The sequence below is a fragment of the Brettanomyces nanus genome, chromosome 2 (genome assembly GCF_011074865.1).
Source record: "Brettanomyces nanus chromosome 2, complete sequence".
NCBI classification, from domain to species: domain Eukaryota; kingdom Fungi; phylum Ascomycota; class Pichiomycetes; order Pichiales; family Pichiaceae; genus Brettanomyces; species Brettanomyces nanus.
Window position 1 is genome coordinate 1,236,393 of NC_052375.1, and position 15,336 is coordinate 1,251,728.

The 15,336-nt window shown below is 40.4% G+C and overlaps 7 protein-coding genes across 7 annotated transcripts; 2 read left to right on the forward strand and 5 right to left on the reverse strand.

Annotated features, from left to right (window-relative positions):
- Positions 1-31: 31 nt before the first annotated feature.
- On the reverse strand, positions 32-2,725 carry FOA43_002577 (uncharacterized protein; the record flags this gene model as incomplete). Its single annotated transcript, XM_038922864.1, has 1 exon — positions 32-2,725. One exon carries the CDS (start codon positions 2,723-2,725, stop codon positions 32-34), a length of 2,694 nt encoding a protein of 897 aa, XP_038778792.1.
- A 430-nt stretch (positions 2,726-3,155) lies between these two features.
- On the forward strand, positions 3,156-4,286 carry FOA43_002578 (uncharacterized protein; the record flags this gene model as incomplete). The annotated part of the gene is made up of 1 exon (XM_038922865.1): positions 3,156-4,286. One exon carries the CDS (start codon positions 3,156-3,158, stop codon positions 4,284-4,286), a length of 1,131 nt encoding a protein of 376 aa, XP_038778793.1.
- Positions 4,287-4,314: 28 nt separating this feature from the next.
- Positions 4,315-5,250, reverse strand: FOA43_002579 (uncharacterized protein; the record flags this gene model as incomplete). Its single annotated transcript, XM_038922866.1, has 1 exon — positions 4,315-5,250. The coding sequence occupies one exon, from the start codon at positions 5,248-5,250 to the stop codon at positions 4,315-4,317; it is 936 nt and encodes a 311-aa protein (XP_038778794.1).
- Positions 5,251-5,860: 610 nt separating this feature from the next.
- FOA43_002580 (uncharacterized protein) lies at positions 5,861-7,651 on the forward strand (the record flags this gene model as incomplete). Its single annotated transcript, XM_038922867.1, has 1 exon — positions 5,861-7,651. One exon carries the CDS (start codon positions 5,861-5,863, stop codon positions 7,649-7,651), a length of 1,791 nt encoding a protein of 596 aa, XP_038778795.1.
- A 34-nt stretch (positions 7,652-7,685) lies between these two features.
- Positions 7,686-8,969, reverse strand: FOA43_002581 (uncharacterized protein; the record flags this gene model as incomplete). The annotated part of the gene is made up of 1 exon (XM_038922868.1): positions 7,686-8,969. The coding sequence occupies one exon, from the start codon at positions 8,967-8,969 to the stop codon at positions 7,686-7,688; it is 1,284 nt and encodes a 427-aa protein (XP_038778796.1).
- Positions 8,970-9,075: 106 nt separating this feature from the next.
- Positions 9,076-11,658, reverse strand: FOA43_002582 (uncharacterized protein; the record flags this gene model as incomplete). Its single annotated transcript, XM_038922869.1, has 3 exons — positions 9,076-9,644; positions 9,697-9,743; positions 9,923-11,658. The coding sequence occupies 3 exons, from the start codon at positions 11,656-11,658 to the stop codon at positions 9,076-9,078; spliced, it is 2,352 nt and encodes a 783-aa protein (XP_038778797.1).
- Positions 11,659-13,910: 2,252 nt separating this feature from the next.
- On the reverse strand, positions 13,911-15,254 carry FOA43_002583 (uncharacterized protein; the record flags this gene model as incomplete). Its single annotated transcript, XM_038922870.1, is given in 2 exon segments — positions 13,911-15,238; positions 15,251-15,254. The coding sequence occupies 2 exon segments, from the start codon at positions 15,252-15,254 to the stop codon at positions 13,911-13,913; spliced, it is 1,332 nt and encodes a 443-aa protein (XP_038778798.1).
- Between the last annotated feature and the right edge of the window lie 82 nt (positions 15,255-15,336).

The following is a 15,336-nucleotide window of genomic DNA, read 5'->3' on the forward strand; positions in this document are numbered from 1 at the left end:
TATTATACATGTGATTCATCACAATAATCTATCAATTGAATGGGGCCTTCATGGGATCAATCACATCTCCGTACTTAGATAAAACCTTTGGCATTGTCATCTTCTGGAAAGAGTCTCTGGAGTTCCAATCTTGGCCAATAGGAGTCCGCAATGTTTTCTCGTATTGAGCCCATGTCTTGAATGGATAAGGAACCTTGTCTGCCAAATACCTGACATTCTTTTTATTAACCCTCTCATTGACAATCACATTCTTCTTACCCTTGTCTAACCTCCGATCTTTTGGTACCACACCTTGCACCGTTCTAAAGATTCTTCTCTTCTTATTCTTCTTTCGTTTCTTATTTTCGGATTCATCTCCACCACACCATGATCCCCAGCCTGGTAATTCTTCCTCAACTTCCTCCTTATCTCCTTCCAGTTCTTCAATTTCTTTCTTTTCATTTTCAAATTCCTTCTCAATGACATCATCTCCTGCAAAGGCTTCTCTGATCAGGTCTTTCTGCTTGAAAACTCTGATATCTTCTTCCTTATCTCCCTCACCTTCAAACTCATCTTCTAAGCCACCACCAATATTTAAGGTTTGCTTGTCTTCAATAACAACATCCTCCTCGTTTTCAGAGTCCCTTCTCGACCTTTTCTTAGCCTTCTTAGCCTTCTTGGCTATCTTAGCTGCAGATTTCTCTAATCTAGAAGACTGCCCATCAGTGACATGAACTTTAGATGATTTGCGCGTCTTCTCTTCGGTATCCTCGAGCCATGGATTCACCTCCTCATCATCTTCTTTCCTAGATATTTTCTTATGTTTCCTCCCTTTCATCTTCAATCGATGCTCCAAATCCCGAGAATTATCTTCTTCGACCTCTCTCAAAATTTCTTTTCGTTGTTCATTGATTCCTTCAGCAGCTAATGCTGCGGAAGGTGTATACACTCTTCTTCCAGAATTTGAGTTAATGTTCACTGAGTTCTCTAGCTGACGCAACAACTGCTTTTCGTCCGAATCATCTCCCCCCTCTTCCAGGTTTCTAAGCTCGCTGATCTCCTCTAAAGTACGTTCTCTCTCTTTTTTGTCAGCATTCCTCATGAAATCCATGGCCAAAACACCTTTACCCAATTTCTCCTTTGATGCATTGTCTGTCCCCTCAATTCCAACCTCCTTTTCAATATCAGATATCTCTCTTTCATCATCTTCATCGCTGGATTCAACGTCTTTTTTACCAAGTTGCTTTTTCTTTAAGCTTTCTCCTTTTCTCAACATCTCCTCCATCTCTTCTCGAGTATCAGCATCTTTGGACATTCCACTTTTGATCATATTCTTGGCCCAGGCAGAAGTGTTCTTATGCTTCAAAGTCATCCTTTCCTTAGCACGCTCATATGCAGCCTCTTCAACATCTTCTCCACTTTCACCCTCTGCCTCCTCAACAAGTCTCTGATTCTTCATTTTTTCCTTTCTCAGAATTCTCCTGTAAGCTTTGGATTTAATTTTCTTCAACCTCTTCGAATCTCGTTGTCCTCTGTACATTAACTCTCTCATTAGCCTCAACTCTTTCGTCCGTTTAAAAATATCGTTTTTAGTCATCTTGGCGGTTTCAATTTGCTCAAACATATCTTCAGTCTTTTTACTTTCCACATTGGATGTTTCTAGGACAGCATCTATTTTCTCTTCAATCTCATTCAAAGGCCTTTCCGTAGGCTCAAATGAAGACCGCACAGAATGCTCTATTTTATCTCGTCCAAACTTCAAAACTTCAGCCTGTCTATTACTTTCAATGGTATCCTCCCATTTCGCAACTTCTTCTTTCTGAATTTCATAAGCTGCCTTTCTTTCCTGTCTTTTTTGTATACTTTGAGGCAAGGGAACGGCAAATCCTTTATTATTCTTAACATCTTCACCTCGATCCTTTAACAATAGTGCAGGCTGCTGATCTTTACTCATATTATCAACTCCAACCATCATATCTGCAAAACTAAGTTCTTTGCCTTGAGTCGGTAAACTGTAAGAATTTTCTTGCATGTTATCATTCACCAAACTGGTAACCTCTTTCTTTTCTTTGGGTAATCCTTTCTTCAAGGCAGTCATAACATTGGTCAACTTACCTGCACCCTCCTCCTCTTCAACATCTTCTTCGTCTATTTCATCAAAAGGATCCTCATCCTCATCATCATCATCTCCATTTTCAGAAGAAGATGTCTCATTGTACCCTCCTTCTTCGTCTTCATCGCTATCACTGAGATTATCGTCTAAGATGATATCACTATTATTATTCTTCTTTCTCCTTTCAACCACTTTTTGAACCTTATCTTTAGTAACTTCTTTTTCATCCAAATCCCAAATCGCAGATAAAGGCATTAATTGCGTGGGGTCAATACCATCATATTTCAAGTTGAAATCATCATCCAAATCATCTCCAAACTTCTTATGGTTTAAATCTTCCTCATCAGACTGGTCTGAAGACCCGAAAGCTTCATCCGAATCCAACTCTTCGTCTTCAAAATCATTGTCATCAATTCCTTCAACCTCTTCTCCCTTTAAAAGTGCTCTGGCATCAATAACGGTATCACCATATTTTCCTTCTTCTTCTTCTTCTTCTTCAGATTCCTGTTCGCTGCTATGACCATTAGTTTCTGCCTTATCGTTGGCTTTAATGGCATGTTCATACGCGTTAAGAATACGCTTTTGAGAATCCCACTTTGGGCGTCTATGGAAACTTGAACGTTGATATGACATTGTAGAATGAGAGCAAAAACTATTACAAACAGAGACTAGGTAACCTTTTTCAAAATACAAAAGATGTCCAAAATTTTTTTTTCAGCTCTTCTCGATTGAGCCTCGCACTATATTCTTTGAGAGAGAGTACCGGGATCAGGAAAAGGACTTGAGGAAAATTAATGAAAATCAAAGAAACGCCCACAAAGACAATCCAACCTCTATGCTCAATCCCAAGGGGATCCCAAAGAAGTTCCGAAGGGATACTATGGGCCTAGGAACAATCAAAGCCAAAGCACAAAACAAATCACGCTAAAGTAATCTACTCTACTGACACAGCCCTCAGTTGTGCACAGCCGTACGAGCCACAACTACATGTATGAATGAGTCAACTCTCCAGTTTACATTACGAAACTGTCAACGCAACTATCGTTCTTTTTCCGTATTTCCAATGACCGGATTATCCACTAGATTGCTCTGTGCTGACAGAGATGTCATGAATAGAGTTCCTGACGTTGTGTCACCAATCAATGTGGCAACCACTTATAGGTATCCCGATAACCCTGATGATTTTATACTAGCTAAGGATGCTGATCCCGCCAGCTTGACCACTGGTAGACCGCTTTATTCGAGATTATCGCATCCGAATTCGAGCAAGTGTGAAGCCGTCTTAGGCGATCTTCTTGGAGGTCATGCTGTGGTGTACAACTCTGGTCTTTCATCGTTCTTCGCTGCTATTACCTATTACAATCCGAAAACTGTGGCTATTGGAGATGGATACCATGGCGTTCATGGTATTTTGGACATTCTTAGTCGAAACTATGGTGTTAAGCAGGTCGGACTTGAGGAATTGGACAAATTATCGGCTGGAGACATGATTCACATCGAGACCCCTGAGAATCCTTATGCCAAAGTTCATGATTTGGCCTATTATGTGAAAAAGGCACATGATGTTGGGGCCTTTGTGGTCTGCGATTCCACCTTTGCACCACCTCCATTGCAGGATCCATGGGAGTTTGGTGTGGATATGGTAATGCATGCTGGTACTAAGTACTTTGGGGGTCACTCTGACTTGTTAGCAGGTGTCTTAGTGACCAAAGACTCTAAGGTCAAGACTCAATTGGTTAACGATAGGGTCTTTTTGGGTACTAATATCGCCAACTTGGAATCCTTTTTGCTATTGAGATCGCTAAGAACTTACGAAATGAGAATAAAGAGACAAAGCTCTAGTGCCGAGAAGATTGTAAACTACTTGGATGTCCATAGAGCTGACTACCCTGCTTTAAAAGTGATTCACCACTCTTCTTTGCAAAAAGACGATTTTGTCAGGAGACAGATGAAGGGAGGCCACTCTCCTGTGTTTGCCATTGAACTTGAATCACAAGAACAGGCAAAGAACCTTCCAGGAAAATTGAACTATTTTCAACATTCGACCTCTTTGGGAGGTGTCGAATCGTTAATCGAATGGAGAGCGTTGAGCGATCCTCATGCTCGGTTAACATTACTTAGAGTTAGCGTGGGTGTAGAAGACCCAGATGATTTGATTGCAGATCTGGATCAGGCTTTAAAAGCAACTAAATAGGTAATCTATATAATTGAATCCATTGAGTTCACAATGGTCGAATTCGGAATTGTTCTTTTTTCAGTTTCGTTTCTGGTTCCATTTCTGACTCCATTTCTTGCTCCATTTCTTGCTCCATTTCTGGTTCCAGCTCCAACACCAAACGAGCATCGATCTCTTCTGGTATCATCCATTTTCGTAATCTACCCTTGGCCAAGGCAGCACCCGGATAGAAAATGGTGACTATGCCAACAGCCAATATAATCATTAACAAATCAAACACCAAAAACCAGACCTCCTTCTGCGATGTAGGACCCGTAAATCCAGTGCTCATCTCCGCCACACGATAAACACATCTGATATAAACAAGGATGGTTGCAATGAAGTACGCATAGACGTAGCCCCTGAAATAACGGGGTTTCCTGATAGCGGAGTACTCTCGTTCAAGATAGCGATATTTTGGATCTTCGACAACAACATACGTCTTCATTTTACGTGCTTTGTGCACCCTGTAAAAGAAGAGAAGGACCAAGAACATAAACACAGACATTGAAAAAACCTGAAATGCCAATGCTGCCACCATTATATTTGTACCGACATCGGAGCCATTATCGGTACTGGCAAGATAGGCAGAAAGTCCTCCACCAGAGCATTGAACAACAAAAGAAATGACATCCGAAACGATGAAGATGTATCGATATTTTGTAGGCTTTAATACGGAATATTTTGATCCAAAGACAGGAATGGATTCACCAAAAGTGTTATATATACCGGCCATAAAAAGAATGGGAGCAACAGCAATTCCAAGACTCTGGACCACATACCACGAAAGCTTCGTAGGGTCCTTGTAACCCAAACTTCGACCTACATATCCTATAAACTCTAGAACACAACCTATTATGAACGAAATAGGAAAAAAGCGATCTCCTGCAAGCACACCAAACACTGCATGGATGACTATGAGACAGAAGTATATTATAGCCATAGTTATACTAGCACTTAGCCTGGGCACGTACCCCACATAGTAGTTAAATAAGCCACTTGATGAAAGTGCCATTAGATATGGTAGCAGAGTAACAAAAAAAGTTAGTTATGACTACGTGCCTACTATCAAAGATTTAAGTAAAAGAGTAGTTCGATAGAACAAAACTGTTGGAAAAAATGATCAGCTTGAGCAACCGTCAAAATAGAACAATAAAACGAGTCAATAGAAAAGAAATCGTGCATCAATGTAAGGAATAAACACCATGCCAAAAATAAATCGCTGCAGAAGGAGCCTTCGTATTTGGGCTCTGCTCCTTAAAGAAATATTCTGAAAAATCTCTTTCCTAAACCAGCATCGGGATAAAAGATAGTTGTTCAAATAACAGGTACAAAAATTATGGCAAGATCAAGAGTCAGGAAGCATTCAAGAAGCATTCATTCATCAAAAATGGTACAACCATCTACAGGGTGATATGCTGATAGGGGCATGGCGCATTGCGTAGTTTCTGGGCTTACTATTTTTCAGGGAAGCCTCGATAGTTTTTAAAATGATGTCGCGACGCGCTCCACCATATATATGTTTTTGCTCTCTTGTGACCGAAGTTACAGTGATGACACAGGGTAAAAGAAAGAGAGCTCTTTCTCGTAAAGCACAAACAAAGAAGAATAAGCCGGTGGAGATGGATGATACATTGGCTTTGGATGTTACTAGTGCCGTTGCAACTATGCCAATGGCTTCGCCAAACGCTTCCACCAGGGCATCGGAAACGGTCAGCACTATCAAGCAGGAGTATTTTTCCGTACCTCAACTTCTCTCTTACAATCCATGGCACTCGTTTTCTGGTCACAGATCTTCTAACCATGGCTCTTACAACCCCGAGGTAAAGATTCTCCATTTCAATGGAATGTCTGCACGGTTCAAGTGCAAGTATAAAGCTGCATTGGACTTTGCATTCACTAATAACTTCACACCTGATACCACTGCCACTGGCAAATATAACTACAATGCGTATCCATCGGTTTCATCGTTGCAATTGAAAGAATGTGTGATGACTCCAGTGGATATTGCCTCATTTCATGTACAACTACCTTTAAACAGCACCTTTGACTTGGCCATCAATGATGGTGCACCTGTTCAAATGAATTCTGGTCAATCCCAGGGGTTTCCTAGTGATTCTCAAATGAGACAGGGCCTTGCTGTCAATTGCGGAGGTACCCCTATCGCAAGTACTTGGCTCCCATTGCAGTTGGACTCCAAACTTTACCTGTTTGCATCTGTAGTTTCTGCTGCCGACTCGTCACCAAACGAGCTCTCGTCAGTTAAGCTCAACTGTCTTTCCTTGTCGAACTTTTCTCCGTTTACTGCCGGCTTGCTTATTTATGAATACAATCCCGAAGGCCAAGTTTTGAGCTGTATCAAGAAGATATTGCTTGATCACGGTGCCATCACAGAGTTCAAATGGCTTTTGAGTGACGACGGTGACCAACGGCTCTTAGCTTGCGTTTTTTCTGATGGTAATGCTTCCATAATGAAGATAGATAAGCAGTTTCTTACCAGTCCAAAGTACTCCAAACTCACCAAGTCCTCCCTTGAGCTCTCTTTGAAATCTGAAGAGCTACACATTCTTTCTTGCACCTGGACGTCAAATTCTACACTTCTTGTGGGTACTACTGAAGGCTGTGTTGCTGAATTCGATATAGCTTCTACGACACCCCGTTTTATTTTTTCTCTTTCTGCTCCATCTGTGTTATCCGTGCAGTCTGACTATACAAATGGTATTTTCGGTAAGGAACCCCCATTGAAACGATCCGACAATGTGCTTATATCCACGGGAGACCTCAACGTGATTCTTTTAGACCTTTCCAATCCTTCGCAGGCGGTTGACGGTCCAAGATTTAGAGTTCCTATTTCCAATATTACATACTCATCGCTTATGAACGGTTTCATATATGCCGATGGAACAAGGACTCTTAAATATAGTACCGTGCGAGACTCATCTACTTCTGTGAAGCTCAGAGTTTACGACGAGCCTCCTCAGTCAACTTGCTGTTCAGACTACTCTCCATTGGTATTAGCAGGCTGTGCCAATGGTTCTGTACGGATCCTCAACGTATATCGTATGCTTAGTCAGCCATTGAAGTCAGTCAACGCCGCATCGCTACGGTTATATAAGTTGGATTCTTTGCTTGCTGATGGCGATCAATTCAGGCTCAATTTGGGCTATCAAATCGATCGAAAGGAAGAGACGACAACAGAGTATCATGCCTATTCGAATGCGCTCACTGTGACATCATGTTCCATGGTCAACAATGCTACTGACAATAATGTTATCGCCTGTACCTATGCTGGGGGGTTGATATTAGTCGAGAGCTTACAGAGTGTGAAGCAATCCTTCATGTAAAAAGCGTGTATATTTGTATATTACTCTTTGTATTTCACCAATAAACTGGGAAATCGGAATCAACCTCTCTCTGCCACGCATCAAGACCTCCAATAACATCTTTAACGTTAGCGAGGCGATTCTGAAGGGCTTTAGTACTGAGTTGACTATCTCGACCAAATCTGCAGATCACATATGTGGGCTTAGTGGGGTCGATCGATTCCGGAAGAAAGTCAGTTTGTGATAGTTGAGCATAAGGAATATTGATAGAATGATCCAAATGAGCAATATCATATTGCTCTTCTGGCCTGACATCAATTAAAGGGTTGATTGTCGGCACGCCAAAATCAATCTGAGCAAGTTGCTTGGCACTGATTCTTTCAGTGTTTGAATCCAACACCTCATAGTTTAAAGAGCCGCACCAATTCTCATAATCAATCTTTCCAGACTCTATAAGCTTTCTGGTAACCTTTCTGCAGTCTGCCTTGCAAACTTCACATGTTGGTGATCGTCCCCTCATCTTGAAAGTACGAAGCTTCTGCTGAGGGGAGTAGCCGGAATACAGAGCAAGAAATGGTCGAAAGTTCTCATCCGTATAGAACTCTGTGAGACATTTAAGTGCTTCTATGGCCATCATCACACCCAATAATCCAATGCAGGGTCCAATGACTCCTCCATCAGAGCATGACGTAACCGAATTGGGTGGAGGTGGTTTAGGGTAAAAACAACGATAGCAAGGACCCTTATTATGGAAATTCAAAATGCTGAGTTGTCCTTCTGTTTTTAAACCAGAGCCAGAAACGATTGTTTTACCGAGGAGAACACATGTATCGTTGATTAGATACCTGCTAGCGGGATTATCAGTACAATCAAGCACTATATCATAAGATTCGACAATATCGAAACAGTTAGTATTAGTTAAAGCTTCACAATAAGTGACGACTTTAACGTTCGGATTCAAAGCCTGAATCTTTATTTGTGCAGACTCAGCTTTAAACATACCAACCGTATTCGTATCATGGATAACTTGTCTATGCAAGTTTGTGATATCTACAGTGTCATGATCCACTATACCGATTTGTCCTATGCCTGCTGCCGCCAAATATAAAAGAGCAGGACAACCCAACCCGCCGGCTCCTATGACTAGTAGTTTTGAGTTTTTCAGCTTAACTTGTGCATTTAGACCACCAAATTCAGGAACCTGCATCTGTCTACCATATCTTCTATACTCCTCTCTGTTCAAAGGAAGAGTCGAGATTTTATTACATTTCTTCTTTAGTAAGTCATTTTCGGCTCGAAGTCTGGCAACTTCTTCGAGTAATTCCTGTTTGCTGGGCATCACGAAACGGAGGAACAAAGGATGGCCTTGAAAGGTTTTTTTTAATTTTCAATTTTCAAAGCCCTGTTGAGTAATAACTGAATTAATTAATTTACACATACGATATTTAAACAACCTTTTGCTTGACAAAATAGCTCTTCAAGTATGAAGTCTGCCACACACCGATGGCAACTAAAACAATCAACTGAACACCAGTCCATTTAACACTGTTGTAGTTAACCGATTCGGAAGTATCTCTAAAAATGGCTTCTTTCACCCTAAACAACTGCTGCTCTCTTCGAATATCCTGGATCTTTCTAACAAGTTCATTTGTCTTCATAGTCAAAAAATTCACGTCTTCATCTCTTCTAGAGTCGACTAACGGTCTGGCATCACCCACCGCCAAATCAAATAGAATTCTGTGCTTTGCACGCTTAGACCAATCCGTGTGCTTAGGAGTGATACAGAATTTATGCTCACCAGAATCAAGAGAGGTGAAAGTGAACTGTCCGATAGGTGAATTCTTCTGAGAAACCACCCTGTGGTTGTTATCAAAAGTCTCGTCCACCGTGATTTCAACCTGCAAACGATTTGAGTTCACGTAGTCATTCTTATTGGCGTCGAATTCGTAAGCCTCGTATTTACCAACAACAATGGTATCCTTAGGTAGGTCCTCAAAGAAACACTTCGATTCGTCTGTTTCCACATAAAAGTGTAGACAATTGACTACCGAGGCCAATAAAAGCACCAATCCAAACTGCATGATCCTGACTTGATGGATTCTTCCGCTCCTCCCTAAAAGGTCAATGTGATGGATGGTGATTGATACTGCTACGTAACAAAAGACGCTGGAAAAATTTTTGTATTTGACGCGTTTTGCTCTATATATATTGGTGTATGGATGTAACCTATACTATACACAGCTTCCTCCCTTTCATGATCTCTTGACTCTCTTTCTCTTTCCTTGTTTTAACAACTTCTTCATAACTGTAGTCTTTTTGAACTCAGGATTTGTAGGATCAATGGCAAATTCATGATCTTCAAAGATTTCGTCAAATCTCGTATCTCCTTCATCAATCTTAATATCCTCGTCAATTTCACCTATCTCTCTTTCCTGTCTCTTCTGCTTCTTGCTCTTCTTCTTTTTAAGCTTCAACTTCTCTGCCTTTATGATGTCCTTCATGTCGAAATGATTATCATCTTTCTTTTCTTCAATATGCCTATGCTTTTCTCTCTTTCCTGTTTTCTTTGCTCTTTCCTGCTTCTTCATCTCTTTCAACTTCTCCTTTCTCTTCTTCTTTCTATCCTTTTCCTTATTTCTATATTTTTCAATCGTAGTCTGTTGTTTCGATTCTTCCTTTTCCTCTTTTACTTCTTTATCGGCTTCTATCAATCCTGGAGTAAATGTAACTTCCATATCAACATCGCTAATGCCATCTTCATCATCTTCTTCATCAGGCTCTGGCTTTTTCAATAATCTTCTGTATCTTTCTTTTGTCTTTTCTGCATCTTCTTCTGCTTCTTCTTCGCTGCTGTCTGATGCAAGGTAAGCTTTGAAGTCCATATCGTCAATTTCTCTTTGGCTGAAATCCCTACTAGTCATCTCAATACGCTGAATAGGCGTCTCATCCCAACTCAATTTCACCTTGGAGTTCCTCAAAGCATCCGTAGCAAAATCAATAGGTTTATAACTGGATGGAACCCTGTCACATGTATCTCTTGGGACAGAATCTGTAAATTCCATATCCTCGGGAATGTATCTGAGGTCAAATGTGTTGGCGGTAGACTCATATTCGGTCTCATCACAATTCTCATATATACTCTTTGCAGTCTCAACGCTATCACAGTTAATTACGGCATAATAGTATCGTAATCTCTGAAGTTGATACTTTCGAAGAGCCTTCGAATTATAATCAATACCTTCATCCTCGGTATACAACTTCTTTGTAGCTTTTTGAATATCGATTTCTCCATCTTCATCGTCGTTTTCACCACTATCACTCTCAGCTCCTTCGTTGGTCTCTATGGCCCCGAAAAACTCTTTGGGGGGTCCTTCAACCTCCTCCTTTTGCATCTTCATCTTTCCATAATCCGATGGATATATCGACACTTTGATCAGCTTACCACCTTTCTGAATAAATCCGGAAAATGTCGCAAATAAGTCGGTCGAAGTAATATGGTCCCAATCAAGATTGACGGCTGCTAATCGAGTAGTGGGCTCTCCTTCGGGAACTTCTCCGTCCTCTTGGATTTCTCCGAACACATCTTCATCCTCTTGCTTTTCATTAAATACCACCTCTTCATCTTCATCCTCACTTTCAGAACTGGAGGATTCACTAGACTCTTCCTCAGACATTAATCCTCTAGCTCGAGCCATTACATCAGCTTCAGCTTCAGATTCACCTTCATCTTCATCTTCATCTTCTTTCGTAGTCTCGTATAATTTGTCAAATACATCCTTTTGTTCTTCATCATCCTTTCCACTAATTTTTCTTCCATACTTATCGACCTTTGCACTAGATTTTCCAAAACTTAACTCTTCCTTAGTAAACCGATCATCTAGTTTGATTTTCAAGTCCTTCTTCCTAGGAGCCCTGAATCTGGGGTCATTATAAACCTGCGAAAAACGTGGATCAGATGTTACAAATGCTCCTTCAGTAGAGAAACCCTTTTTGGATCCTTTCTTCACTTTATCTCCTTTCCTAGTCATATTTTCTCGTTGTTTTAAGAAGGAACAATGAATGAAAGTTTGTCTTAATTTTCAATTTATTTTCTACAATAATTTTTTCTCCTTGAAATTTTTCACCGCGAATCTTCTCCTAAAACGGCTTGGCTGATTTGAATTTGAAGAAAGACCAGGGAATTACAATTCAGCTGAAGAGCTAAAGACCATTTTCTTTGATATATAATATAGTAATCAGAACTTCCACGATGCCTTGGATATTCCATATATTATTCAGCCGTCTCGGCTATTTTAGCTTTTGATTCAAGCCTTATTTAGAAGTTTTTTTTAATCACACTTTCCCCACTTTTTCGAAGACTGCCAAATCCTGTTAAAACTTAAAGCATCTATCTTATCCTCAATCGATCTCCTGTTGTTTGCCACATTTTTCTTGCTTGCCCTTCACCTTCACAATTTTATATCCTTACCAAACGATGGGTCAATCGTTTAGTGCTAAATCTAACGAACATGATGACACCTCGTCTCCACCGAAATTAAATAGCAGAAGGGCTACTAGAATAGAACTCGATAGACAGTTTGGACTAGAGGCTGCATCTTGTTTTAAACGTATCGAACTATTCATTTTCAAAAGCAATTTATGCATAGAAGAGCTTAATGCACTACATAAAATACCAAAGAAACAGTTGTTTGATCTTTTGGGACTTGATCACACTACTCCAATAGCTGATATTCTCTTTCGTAGCCTGAAGTTTCTATCTCTTTTTCCCAATCTAAGCAGATTAAAAAGCAGCACCGAGGAAGGTTACATTACCGTGCAAGAGATCGTTAAAGCTCAGGCGATCTTGAATATTGACAAGTTTTCAAAATTGGTAGGTACACAACGAGAGGATATCGACTTCTTCAGACAGTCACTAATTCTACTATCATTATGTCCATTTACAGGCATGGACAGTAGTAGCTATGATGCAGAACAGCAGTTTGATGTGCCTTTAAAAGGACGTACAATTCAATGGAGAGAGCTTTTTAACGATCCGAAAAGCTTGGACTCTTTAGATCTTGAGTCATGCAAAATAGCTGCTAGTGATATTTTGGACCTAATTACTTTCCTACTTATCATTACTCCAATCTCCCTTGAACAGAACAAAACACTTCGATTTTCCAAGATATTCAAGTTTGATGTGATGACGTGGTCTGCATATAGAGAAGTAGCATTTGATATGGCCAGAGCATTTGACTCAACACTATCAACTAAGACATATAAGACTGTGAGAATACCCGTTGGGCGATTACAGCAGATAGTAAACTGCACATTTCCTTATTTGCTCGATCCTTTGCAGTTCTGGTTGGAATCACTATTCTATGATCAAAAAACCTTACTGACTCCGTTTATTCCTAAGAAACTCGATTCTAGGATTTTAGACGGTCCCAGACTTGCTCAGATGGCCGCCATCGTAACACCAGAGTTGGTAAATTTACGATTACAACGGCTGTATTTAGCCTCGCAGAACGGATTTTCGATGAGCTCTTTACAAACGAAGATGTTTAAATGGAATGCACCTACAATCATGCTCATTAGAGGTAGGTATATAGAAAAGGCTGGCCAGAAGACATTGAAGATGAAGAGCTACAGAGAGCTTAGCAATGCACTCCCTAAGCTCTATCCTGCCAATGCTAATCCTCCCGATCTACCAAAAAATGTCGACTTAATGGATAATCACAGAATCTTGTTCATGGTTTTTGTAAACCAACCATGGAAAATCTCCAATATCACATGTTTTGGTGATGACCAAACGTTCATTGCAGAACTTTCATCACGTCATATATTATTCAAAAGCTCCGGTTTGGCTTCTAATTATGCATATTTCTCGACCATAGGAGGTGGAATTGGATTTGGATCCAAACCACCTTTGGTGAAAAATACTACCAAAGTGTATAGGACCGGAGAGGTGTCACTTACTATCGACAGCAGCTTGGAAGTAGCAAACTTCAGGCATCTTGGAGTTCCCGGATCGTTCAAGAATGGCTCTTGCTTCACGGACAAAAAGCATATGCCAGAATACGAGCTTTTTTTCAGAATTACAGAGATGGAGGTTTGGGGTTGCGGTTCCGAGGAAGAGCTAATAGAACAGAAGAAGAGGTGGGAGTGGGAGAACAGAGAAGCTGTTAAGAGACAACAGTTGAATGCTGTGGATTGGGAAGGTGGTAGGGCATTGTTAGAGATGGCTGGATTGGTGGGAAGGAACCAATCAGGAGGTAGTATATAGTAAATTACATGGCGCTTAATGTTTATGACCCTTCTTGACCAATCTTTTTTTTAGGCTCTTGCTCATCTTATTCTTTCTTTTTTCTCTGGCTTTCTCTTTGGCGGCTTTTTTTCTGACTCTCTTATCATCTTTGTCCTCAAATCTTTTGAGCTTTGGTGGAGAATTGTCATCGCTAACATCATCAAAATCGCTTTCTTCAGTACTTTCGTCTTTGCTCTCGCTCTCATTCACTTCGGCTGCAACCCTAGGTACAGTACAGTCCATTGTTCTCATAACCTCCGGAGATACCAAATCTCGTAACGTATCCACGTTACCCTCACTAAATCTCTTGAAGTCTCTCTCTTCAAGGTTATGCAACGATGTCACTAAATGCAACGATCGGAATATTTCGTCCTGCTGTTTCTGCTCCTCATCGTCGTCCGTCTTTAGCGGTAGTTTATTCAAGTATTTCTTCAAGAATATTCTATCCTCAGACTCAGATTCACCGGTCGGATCCATAAAAGAATACGGACCTATAATATATTTGAATATAAGTCTTTCAGGGTAGACATTAATCTTCTTAGCCCGAGAAAAGTAGTCGTTAACATTCTTAATATCCATTCTAAGAAAATCCATTGCCATGGGGTGTTCTGGCTCAACGCTTTGAGACACATCAAATATGTACAAGTCCTCTTGATGAACTATGATGTTATACTCACTCAAATCGGCATGAACTAAACGACATTTCTGAAAGATTAGACGCATATCAACTAACAATCTCTGATAATAATCAACCACCTGATCAATATCTTTGAACTTGTAATCCTTAAGTCTTGGTGATGGCCATCCATCACCTTTAGAGAGGTACTCCATCACAAGAACATGAGACTTCAAATCGACGGGAGCTGGTGATAGAATACCATTAGAATGGAGTCTTTTCAAATTTCTGAACTCCTTTTCTGCCCACGTCCTTACCATTTTTCTTGGATTCGACTGATTTTTTGTATTACGAAACCGGAATTCTCCATCCACATACCTCTCTCTGTCCTTGAAGACTAAAATCGAAGTTTTATAGATCTTCACAGCGAATTCCTTACCTGTCACCTCATTGACAGCATGATAGACGTTAGCCTCTTTGCCTGTTGATATGCATCCATTGATTTTTGTAATTGTACCATTTTTGAAAAGCTTTGATAGAAACCCAATGGTCCTAGCGTCTAAAACTTGCTCGACTGTAGCCCTTTCTGCCTTATCCTTCGTATTTCTATGACTTCCTCCAAGATACTCATCCAGACTGATTTTGTCCGCATATTTGTCCAAAATGTCTGTCTTCTCTCGAGCAGAGTTCGTTGGTTCATCGTAGTCTGAATCGGAACTCATTGACAGAAGAAAACGACTATGGTTAAAAGGAAAATAGATGGTCTTTTAGAGTCCTTCAAAAAAAATTTTCCCTTGATCTTCT